Source organism: Lithobates pipiens, unplaced genomic scaffold (genome assembly GCF_037356315.1).
Source record: "Lithobates pipiens isolate NorthernLeopardFrog02 unplaced genomic scaffold, aLitPip1_a1.2 Scaffold_25, whole genome shotgun sequence".
NCBI classification, from domain to species: domain Eukaryota; kingdom Metazoa; phylum Chordata; class Amphibia; order Anura; family Ranidae; genus Lithobates; species Lithobates pipiens.
Window position 1 is genome coordinate 65,912,852 of NW_027507787.1, and position 12,179 is coordinate 65,925,030.

At 40.7% G+C, this 12,179-nt stretch overlaps 1 protein-coding gene across 2 annotated transcripts in view; it reads right to left on the reverse strand.

Moving 5' to 3' along the window:
* The window catches only part of CDH23 (cadherin related 23), a 1,769,196-nt gene that overhangs the window by 62,969 nt on the left and 1,694,048 nt on the right, over nucleotides 1–12,179 (reverse strand). For both annotated transcript variants that reach the window (XM_077454574.1, XM_077454575.1), the window contains 2 exons: nucleotides 8,070–8,189; nucleotides 946–1,123 (listed from right to left, as the gene is read on the reverse strand). In XM_077454574.1, the coding sequence (XP_077310700.1) occupies nucleotides 946–1,123; nucleotides 8,070–8,189 (298 nt within the window). The remainder of the gene's footprint in view (nucleotides 1–945; nucleotides 1,124–8,069; nucleotides 8,190–12,179) is intronic.

Consider the following 12,179-nt stretch of genomic DNA (forward strand, 5'->3'; position numbering starts at 1 on the left):
CACCAACAGTTTACGCAGCGCTTTACAATGTAGAGGGAGGACAGCACAATTACAGTACAGTTCAATACAGAAGGGACAGGAGAGCCCTGCTCGTAGAGCTTACATTCTAAAGGAAGGGGGTGGTGGTACAAAAGGTAATAGATGCAGGGAATGATTTGATGGGGGGTGGCTCAAGTCTAATATTCCCATTAGGGAAAATGGGAGAACACCAAAATCACAAGCCAAACACTTGGCTTGCCCTTTTAAACACAAAATCCCCTTGTTTAAAAAACCAAAAACCAAAAACAGACAGCCACTACTCTACCACCCTCTGAATAGATATTTACCACTAGTGTGAAAGATCAATTAGTGAGTTCGAATGCCACGCAAACTGAATGACACCACATATAACATGCATTGTGGTAACGTGTGAGTTCACACAGGTGTTACTACAATGCACACAATTGCAAAAATGTGTTTCAGCCCTTAAGATGGTTAATGAGTTTCTTTATATTTCTTAATAGAGTCTCCACAAAGTTTCAGCAGGAGATTGGGAAAGTACTTCACTTAGAAGTATGACAAAATGTGGTGGTTGTCCAACTTTATCCAGTGCTGACCAGCATTTTTAGCATTACTGGAGATCTAAAGTACCCAGAGACACACTAAAAACACCAGGGGAAATGATCAATTGCTAAATGCCCCACAGTCTTAGAGTAGCTTTGCGCTGCACTAATCCTCCTAGTGATGGAATTCCTTCCTTGATTACGAAGGGTTAAAATTACAAAGATCTGTTTACTGTATATTTTTCCTACCACAACAGTAGGAAAAGCAGAAGGAGTGGTTTCTTTTACATCAACACAAGAGGAAGTTTCCAAACATGGGAATTACAACATCTCCAAACATTTGTACAGAAACATTGCCTCTACGCATTCAGATGACATAGAATAAAATAAAACTAGAACGTACCAGCACCAGGGCCCTCCAAATTATACGTCACGATGCCATTGTCACCCTCATCAAGGTCTGTGGCTGACATAGTGATGACAGATGTGCCCTCTGGTTCATTCTCATACACACTGGTACTGAACTGGCTTTTAGAGAACTGAGGTCTGCAGTCATTAACATCCAGGACTGTAATAAGTACCTTGTAATTAACACCATGAGAAAGTAAAGAGACTGTGTCAGTAAGGCAGGTAACACACACTACGTGGCACAAAGAATATAACGAATGCAATATATAATCAAAAGAAAAAAAAGGAATGGGTTAGAACATTGTAAATTGGACCTGATCCAATTGTCTTGTTTGTAATTCTTTGAGATCTTCTCTATGTAAGTCAGTGTTGTGTAAGGTTAGACACTAGTTTTGTGTTTAGTGATAATCTTCAACTATTTTAGTTCCTTTTTGAAATTACAATAATATAAAATATTTTGCATGCCATTTATATTTCATAAAAATGATATCACAACATCAGGACAGATATAAACTGTAATGAAACCATTGTTAGGTACGTGTGGCCTTAAACCTATTTAGCTGATAAAAGATTCATTCACAAGCCATCTCCACATTTTCCAAACCTCATCATGAAACCTGAACCCCTAACTCAAATAAGACTGTTGTTTAGTTCATGAAATCCATTGTACTAAATTTTAGCATTGAAAACAAATCAAATTTTTAACAAGAAGAAATCCAATCCCCTAACACTTATCCGGATCCTTAAACACATGTCCCTCGCTCCCTACCCTGACCCTCAACACTTAACTTCCCCATACCACTAAAACGTAACCTACTGCAACTCTGAAAGTTAAACCTCAGCACTTAATATACCTTAAATATTAAAATGACCCCCAACCCCATAAATAACACTTTTCATTTACCCTCAACTCTTAACTATAACACTTATTTTATCCCTTTACCCTGCCTTAACCCTTAGGCCCCATTTCACACAGGCTTTCTGATCAGGTCCGCCTGATCAGAGCCTCCATTCCTTCCTATGGGGCAGTGGATGTCAGCGGCGACATGTCCGCTGACACCCGCTGCTATCCGGTCCAATCTTGTCCGTGAAATCCAGATGGATGATAACCCTATTTTCCATCTGTCTGGAGGATTGGATCTGTTGGGATCGGATGAAAATGGATAGGCGGTCATCCGATCTCCCCATAGAGGAGAGCGGGACTCTGACAGGTCCATCTCTGCACACTGTGACCTGTCATCTGCCTGCTCAGCAGATCGATCCCCCGCTGAGCAAATGGCAGTCTGTTGGACTTCCTGTGTGAAAGAGCCCTTAGGGATCATTTACACTTGTTTCGACTTTAACACACATTAAAGCAACTACTGCTTTAACATGTTTTTTTGCTTCGGTGATGCTTTTTTGTCTCTCTGATGAAGCTTGGCATATACCCTGTGTGTGTGTTGATTTTTTAATTTCTTTTAAAGGGACCCAGTCAGGCCCTGACTGGCCATAAGGCTTACCAAGCACTTGCACAGTGGGCCAGGGCCACATGTCCTTGTGGGGCCTAGGCAGCTGAGCTTCTCCATGAGCCCTCGCCGCTCAGTTGGCCTCTCTCTGGCCGGCCGCTAGCCATTTCAGTTTGGCAATCGGGCAGAGACTACAGGTCATGTTACCTGTGACCATGAAGAGGGAGGGGATCTACACAAGACATCGGACAGGAGGGAAAGTGATTGCAGCTCCTCTTGCATGTGCCCTAGATAGGAGGAGTGGCTGCATACACAGTAGAAGAATCCATCTCTTTATTTTTCTTCTACAGCCTCCGAATGCCTGCTTCTCATTCTCTCCCTCCCGTGGGCATTCAGAGGCTGTAGGAGAAAAATAAAGAGATGGATTCTTCTACTTTGTATGCAGTCGCTTCTCCTATCCAGCTTCTTTCTATTGCCCTCTAGTGCTCTGAGGCTCCCACCATACTCTCAGGTACCCCCCTGAGCTCTCAGGCTCCCCCCGTGCACTCCAGCCACTCTGTGCTCATCAGGCCCCCTGTGCTCTTCAGCCCCACTGTACTCTCTGCCCCCTCCAATGCTCTCCAGCACCCTCTGTACTCTCCAGCCCCCCAGTGCACTCCAGCCCCTCCCAGTGCTCTCAGGCCCCCCCCTGTGCTCATTGACCCCCACCTGTATTCTCCAGCCCCCCGTGCTCTCCAGCCCCCATGCTCTCCAACCCCTCTGTGCTCTTTGGCCCCTGTGTGTGCTCTGGTTCCCCCTGCTCTTCGCCTCCATGTTCTCTGCCCCTGCTTATGCCCTCCAGCTCCCTGTGGTCCCCACCTCCTCAGTGCTCTCCAGTCCCCCCAGTGCTCTCTCCGACCCCCCCCCAGTGCTGTCCAGCCTCATGTGCTATCCGGCTCCCCTGTGCTCTCCAGCCCCCCCAGTGCTCTCAGATCCCCTGTGCTCTCTGTCCCCCTGGTCTTCGCCTCCCATGTTCTCTGCCCCCGCTTGTGCCCTCCAGTTCCCCATGGTCCCCACCCAGTCAGTGCTCTCCAGTCCCCCCAGTGCTCTCTCTGACCCCCCAAGTGCTGTCCAGCCCCATGTGCTCTCTGGCTCCCCTTAGTTCTCCCCACCCCCAATATTCTTAAAATGAACTTTCTGAAAATGGTACAGCCCTAATAAATATTTTGTCTTGTACAGAAACCTTATGTATACATTTATTTATTTTCTTTATAAGTGTCCATGAATTTAATCAAAAATACTAAACACTAGACGAAGTACTAGAAAAATGTTCATTGAAAAGTTATATTACCCCAGAAAATATATCACATTTATATTGTCATCTTCTATATCCACAACACAGTGCTGTATAGCAATAATTTTAGACATGAAAGTGGATATAAAGTATAATATAAAGTTAAAATGTCAGGTTTCTGTGATGTAAACAAATGAGACACAGATAAAAAATTTCAGATTGTTTTCCACCTTTAATGTGACCTATAAACTGTACAACTCTGTTGAAAAACAAGCTAAAATATTTTAGGGGGGGGGGGGGGGGGAGTAAAAATAAAATACTAAGATAATGTGGTTGAATAAGTGTGAACGCCCTCTTATAACTTGGGATGTGGCTGTGCTCATAATTAAGCAATCACATTCTTACTCATGTTAAATAATAGTCAGTACACACCTGCCATCATTTAAAGTGCCTTTGATTAACCCCAAATAAAGTTCAACTGTTCTAGTAGGCCTTTCTTGACATTTTCTTAGTCTTATCCTACAGCAAAAACCATGGTCTGCAGAGAGCTTCCAAAGCATCAGGGGGATCTCATTGTTAAAAGGTATCAGTCAGGAGAAGGGTACAAAAGAATTTCCAAGGCATTAGATATACCAAGGAACACAGTGAAGACAGTCATCATCAAGCAGAGAAAATATGGCACAACTGGTCAGGGAGGCTACCCAGAGGCCTACAGCAACATTAAAGGAGCTGCAGGAATATCTGGCAAGTACTGGCTGTGTGATACATGTGACAACAATCTCTCATATTCTTCATATGTCTGGGCTATGGGGTAGAGTGGCAAGTTGGAAACCTTTTCTTACAAAGAAAAACATCCAAGCCTTACTAAAAAAAAAAACAAAAAAAAAAAACACACATCTGAAGTCTCCCAAAAGCATGTGGGGGAATGTGTCATGATCTGATAAAACCAAGGTAAAACTTTTTGGCCATAATTCCTAAAGATATGTTTGCTGCAAAAACAACACTGCACATCACCAAAAGAACACCATACCCACAGTGAAGCATGGTGGTGGCAGCATCTTGCTTTGGGGCTGTTTTTTCTTCAGCTGGAACAGGGGCCTTATTCAAAGTAGACGGAAATATGAACAGTTCCAAATACCAGTCAACATTGGCACAAAACCTTCAGGCTTCTGCTATAAAGCTGAACATTAAGAGGAACTTCATCTTTCAGCATGACAATGACCCAAAGCATACATCCAAAACAACAAAGGAATGGCTTCACCAGAAGAATATTAAAGTTTTGGAATGGCCCAGTAGAGCCCAGACCTGAATCCAATTGAAAATCTGTGGGGCGATCTGAAGAGGCCTGTGCACAGGTGATGCCCTTGCAATCTGACAGAATTGTAGTGTTTTTGCAAAGAAGAGTGGGCAAATATTCCCAAGTCAAGATGTGCCATGCTGATAGACTCATACCTAAAAAGACTGAGTGCTGTAATAAAATCAAAAAGTGCTCCCGAGTCCCTCTTTGGGCAGTGTTAGAACCTGTGGATTGTGATCCATTATCTCTGACTAACCTTATGGCTGCATCAATCAGATCTCAAAAAACTTACCATCCCAATTACTAAACATCTTCTTGTCCTTTGGTACAAATTTAAACAGATGGCTTACAATCCCCACATGTCCCACTTCAACTATTTTTTAAAAACCCACTTTTTTACCCTGCCTGGGTCTCCCCTGCATCCGTTCTAGCATGTTACGGATCTAACTTAACTAGACTCCGTGAACTGATGTCTTCCACCTCAATCAAATTATTCCCCACTTTATGTGAAAACCATGGACTTACGAAATCTGAACTATTCCAATCTCTTCAGATAAAAAACTTTTTTTACACCATATATCCAAGATGGAGTTAGACTTTGAAGACCTATGCAAATGTGATCCTCAAGCAAAAGGATTGATTTTGACTCTCTAGGCCAGTGTTTCTCAACTCTAGTCCTCAAGGTGCCCCAACAGGTCATGTTTTCAGGCTATTGCTTATTTTGCATTATTGTGCCTTAGTAATTACCACAGCCATTTCATCTGTGGGAAATCCTGAAAACATGAGCTGTTGGGGCACCTTGAGGACTGGAGTTGAGAAACACTGCTCTATGCCCAACTCATTGCTAAACCTGATGCTGAACCACCTACCTATACAGCTAAATGGGAGGCTGACCTTGGGCTTAAGTTGGTAAATGAAACATGGGATGCAACAAAATTATCCTCGCAAAACAAGGTCGCATTAGAAACAAATTATAAAGTGCTCACACATTGGTACTTGGTCCCTGCCAGGATTGCAAAATATACTCCCAGCTACCCCGCGTCTTGTTTTCAAGGCTGCACAGGTATTGGGTCACATTCCCATATTTGGTGGGATTGCTCGGTAGCTAAAACATATTGGAAGAAAATATTCCATATACTTTTTATCCTGTTGGAGGAATCCATCTCTACTGATGCCTCCATGGCACTTCTGAATTTAAACCTGGCTAACCTTACCCGATACTACTTTAAACTCCTTCTACAAATCATAACAGCCATGAAACAGACCATCGCCAAAGTCTGGAAATCAGAGACACTAATTCTAGCTGAAACCAAACACAGAGTTAACCTAAGCTGCGATCCATGCCAAAATAGAAGCTATCACTCATGAAAAAATATGTAAATTCGAGAAAACCTGCCATCCTTGGTTTAAACATTATTTACCCCCCAATTTTGATGAATCCTTATTGTGGCCTGGTAACATATACCGTAATTATACTTACACTTCTTATATGTGTGTCTAGCGTTGAAGTTGCATTCTACCCCAGGGACTATTCCTATTCTTATTCTTTTTTTGTTTAAATTCTTATTTGTATTCTTATTTGTGTTCTTTTCTTCTTAGTTACATAGTTAGTCAGGTTGAAAGAAGACACAACTCCATCAAATTCCTCTAAACTTTCCTCATAGCTGAGGTACTCCATGGCTCTTATCAGTTTAGTTGCCCTTCTCTGCACTTTCTCCAGTTCCTTGATATTCTTTTTGAGAACTGGTGCCCAAAACTGAACTGTATATTCCAATTGAGGTCTTACTAATGATTTGTACAGGGGCAAAATGATATATCTCTCTCTCTGGAGTCCATACCTCTCTTGATAAAAGATTGTACTCCCCCTTTCCCTCCCTTTTCTTAATTTGTATCCTCTTGCCTCTCTCAATGCTTTGCTCTCCCATTTGCCATTTTTTTTTCTCCCTTTATTTTTTTCCTCTTGGTCCAGGTAGCAACAATCGTACCTATACATTCTATATTTGTAACATTATAATTTTGAGCTCTAATATGCTTCATATACTAGATAGATCTCCCAATAAATGTTTCATGTTTATGCTATGTGCGGTTTTTGAAGATAGATAACCTCTTGTTTAATACCAATTTGTCTTCTTTATTATATTGGATTTCGATCCTTCCCAAACACTTGTAATAACAAATTCTCTTAATCACAATGTCTATTTTTAAAATATAGAGTATATATTATCTTATATGGTGTCTTGGAGCTATCTTCACAATTGTACTTTATGATGTTATTTCTTTATTGTTGCATCTGAACCTGATTGTATATTTTGTTAAAACCTAATAAAACAAATTTGACAAGAAAAAAAATCAAAAGGTGCTTCCACAAGTATTAGTTTAAGGGTGTGCACACTTAAGGTCCATACACATGATCGGCCTTTTTGATAACAAACATGCAAATTAGCTGTTTTGGAGCAACATCCTACCATGTGTACGCTCCATCGGACAAACTTTTTCCATTTTCATCGGACTTTTGTTGGCTGTGCAAATGGACAAACTTTTTGACAACATAAGTCCGATGGAGCAAAGTCCGATCGTGTATACACAAAACCATCGGACTTTTATACAAAGTACAAACAAGCATGTTTAGAACCAATGCAAAAGATCAGACAACAATACAGAAGTTGACCAAAGGTGGCGCTGGAGTAATTGAATGTCCTCTTTTGAAGTGTCATCGGTAGGTTGAAACGTCACTATGTTCGTGTTTTTTGCCTAAAAAGTCAGATCGTGTGTATGCAATACAAATTTACGGCCAACGCCCTTTGTACAAAAGTCCACGGGAAAGTTTGTACAAAGTCCGATCGTGTGTATGGGGCTTTATGCAACCATATTATTTTATTTTTTTATTTTTACTTCCCTCCACCTAAAAGATTTCAGTTTGTTGTTCAACTGAATTGTAAAGTTGAACAACAAACTGAAAAAAGTTCTGAAATGATTTATCTTTGTCTCATTTTTTTTACGACACAGAAACCTGACATTTTAACAGGGGTATGTAGACTTTTTATATCCACTGTATATACACTATAATGTTTGTTATATGCAGTAGCAATAATTTGTAATATTACCTGCACAGAGTTCTCTCGGCGGTTGCTAGCGATGTCTCCAGGATTGTCTCTGGCAATGGCTGTAAGAGTATAGTAATCTTTCTTCTCTCTGTCCAGTGGGGAAAGGATGTATATGTCTCCCTGTTAGACACAATACATATAGAGTTAGAATTTCTACCCTTCTGATTTGTACATGAGAAGGGTATTTGTATTGCACCTGTGGGGCCTATACTTAGCACAGAGTGGGGTAGTTTATTTTATCGTTCCAGTCTAAGAGAATCGTAGGATGAGGTTGGTCTACACACATTTGAACTAATTAATACCCAGTTAACACATTTACTACCTTACTTGCGGGTCTAGTTTAGTACACGACGGCCTTAAGGGGTAATTTCACTTTTGTGGGAAAAAATAGCAAATAAAAAAATATATAGCATATACAATTGCTACACAAGCCATACTGTAATTGAATGCTATTAAAAATTACCTTTTTTTTGTAAAATTCAATACAATATGGTAATCTGGAGGAACACTCCCAGAAATGGAATTTGCTGTTTGTGTAATTGATTCACTGATTTTAACAGAAATATGTACTAATATACATGTCAGATTTTAGGCACCCTCTGCAACAAAATTTGAATTTTTGTGAGATACCCCCAAAGTGTTAATCCCATCTAAAGGGATGCAGAGCCTGCATTTTTTCTGAAGACAGCAGATATACATGTAAAACTTATGTAGGGAGATTTGTTTAATCTTTGTGTATCATCTGAGGCTGTTCACTTCACTGGGTTTACATCCACTTTAAGTTTAAATTTCTAAACCAATGAGGGACACATGTGGCCTCAAACACTAGTTTGGCTCATCCTTATTCACTTGAGGATTTTGAATGTAAGAGATATGTCCTAAAGAAATTCATCTAAGTTTCTAGGATGCATCTCTAACATTCCCTCCATGCTACCTTTACCCCTGTCCCTATTAGCAGCAATTACTGGCTGTCAAAATGCAAGCTAGGAAATGCTTTTTATTACAACAGGAGCAGCTGTTAAAAATGCTGCCGTGCCTAAAAAATTGCAAATAGTATGCGACTGTTATGTGAGTAAATAGTGTTACAGTGTGCTAATTCTTTGTCATTACTATTTCATTCATACTTTGATCAAAGGCTTGATCTTTGATTTGAATATGGAAACACTTAAAGAGGAATTGCAGTCTGCTCAAATAATTTGTAATAAAAACATCTTTGCCATTCTGAAGATTCCCTCCAACCACTTTGTATATTATTTTAAATATATCTATACTGTGATTCTGTACTTGTTAAATATGCTGCAGAAATTTCCCTCCACTGAGTCTGGCTGCAGCCATTTTAATTGTGGGCAGCTGAATCTGCTGCCTGTTCACTTCCTGGATTTACACAGACACACCTCCAGCTCTGCAGCCCTTATTGGCCCTCTTATGACTCATACCCTTCCCTTCCTGGCAAACTCTTAACTAGAGTTAGAGAGAGAGCTGTGCATGATATCATAAGCCTAGGCTTTTCACCAGATAAGAAACAGCAAGTGGGCTGTAGAAGGTATTTACTGGCAGAAGGCCTTTAGTTAAACCTAATCAGTTCACATTAACTCCTTCCTTCCTTTTTCCCTTTAGCCATGACCAGTGGTGGCCCATCCATTAGAGGCACTGCGTTGCTTTAACTGACAATTGCATGGTCATGCGACATGGCTCCCAAACAAAATTTACGTCCTTTTTTCCCACAAATAGAGCTTTCTTTTGGTGGCATTTGATCACCCCTGCTGTTTTTATTTTAACAAAAAAAGAGCGTCAATTTTGAAAAAAAAAAGCATTTTTTACATTTTGCTATAATAAATATCACCCAAAAATATCTAAAAAAAAAATGTTTCCTCAGTTTAGGCTGATACGTATTCTTCTACATATTTTTGATAAAAAAAATGCAATAAGCGTTTATTGATTGGTTTGCGCAAAAGTTATTGCGTTTACAAAATAGGGGATAGTTTTATTGCATTTTTATTAATAATTTTTTTTTTAATAGTAATGGCGGCGATCAGCATTTTTTTATCGTGACTCCGACATTATGGCGGACACATCAGACATTTCTGACACATTTTTGGAACCATTGTCATTTATACAACAATCAGTGCTATACAAATGCACCGGCAGTGGCAGTGAAGGGGTTAACCACTAGGGGGCAGTGTAAGGGTTAAGTGTGTCCTGGGGAGTGTTCCTAACTGTGGGGGGCGTGGCTACGTGTGACACTGTCACTAGGCAGAATGGGAATATGCTTGTTTACATTAGCATCTCCCCATGCTTTCTCTCCGTGAGGCAATCACGGGTATCCCCACAGCGATCTAGACCATGGGACCCACGACCCGACTTACAGAGGTCCCAGCCAATGAACACAATGGCACGGTGGCAAAATTAAAGGGACGTACAGGTACGCCCATTTGCCCAGCTGTGTCATTCTGCCGACGTACATCGGTGTGCGCCGGTCGGGAACCAGTTAAAGAGGAACTGCAGTCTGCTCAAATAATTTGTAATAAAAACATTGTTTCCATTCTGCAGCATCCCTCCAACCACTTTTTGTATATTATTTTATATATATACTGTGATTCTGTACTTGCCAAATATGCTGCAGAAATCTCCCTCCATTTTAACTGTGGGCAGCTGAAGTTCCTGCCTGTTCACTTCCTGGATTTACACAGACACACCTCCAGTTCTGCAGCTCTCATTGGCCCTCTTATGACTCACCCCCCTCCCTTCCTGGCAAACTCTCACGAGAGTGAGAGAGAAAGCTGTGCATGATGTCATAAGCCTAGGCTTTTTACCAGATAAGAAACAAGAAGTAGGCTGTATAAGGTATTTACTGGCAGGAAAAAAAATTAATAGATGGAAATATGTAAAAATGACAATCCGCGCTGTGTGATCGAGCTGTCCTCCGCTCGATTAACAGTGCCGAATGCCACCGAGCTCCGTTCCCTGCGATGTTACGGCGCACGGGAGTGGAGAACGGCGGCAAATTCAAAAAAGTAAAAAGACACAAAACACACACAGCACTGTAATCTTACAGATTACAGTACTGTATTAAAAAATACACACCCCCTTTGTCCCTAGTGGTCTGTGCAGTGCCCTGCATGCACTTTTATATTATAAATACTGTTTTTTCTGCCTGGAATTTGGAGATTGTCCATAGCAACCAAAAAGTGTCCCTTTTTCAGTGTTTTAGGTTTTGATTACATTATTGAATACTTTTTATTATTATTTATTATATTATAAACTTTATCATACCTGGGATGTCTACTAGACTCTGGTTTGAACAGATTTAAGAGAGTTATTCCTAAGAATTACAGGACTACAATATAAAACGCCAGATTTCCATGCAAAATAATTGTACCGCTTTCAGCACCTAAAACCAGACTGAATCATACCGCCAGGGAGGTTAACCATAATATCTGAACAATTCAACTGATTGAAAGGTGCCTCTATTTTTACTAATTTGAAACTCAGGGGTGCAAGCAATCTGATCCAGATATGGGAAGGCGACAAATGGAAAACCACGTTTAACACTAGAGATGGGCATTACGAATACTTGATTATCCCCCCTCATCTGTGTAATGCCCCATCCGTGTTCCAAAACGTTGTTAACAATGTCTTCAGGGATCTTCTTTACCACTTTGTTGTCATCATCTATCTGAACGACATTCTCATCTTTTTCGGAAAATCTGCTCGTCCACAGAAACCATGTCTGGATTGTACTTCAGCACCTTAGAGAAAATAATCTGTATGCCAAGCTGGAGAAATGTTCTTTTGAATGTTCTAAGGTCCTGTTTCTGGGATGCTTTGTCTCGTCCCAGTATTGTATCAGTGTTCCTCTAACACACAGGGCTTTGTTACGAGGACAGTCACCGAACAGACTGCATAACACAGCGGGAGACACGCGCTATTTTAGTAATCAAAGATATGGCTGCTGTATGGCTCACTCAAGTATAAGCCGATGGGGGGGGGGTTTTCAGCATAAAAAATGGGCTGAAAAGCTCCGCTTATACTGGAGTATACATGGTAGGTATTATATTGTGTTTGTGTGTACTAATATTCATTAAAGTGTATTTTTTCCTGAAAATATGC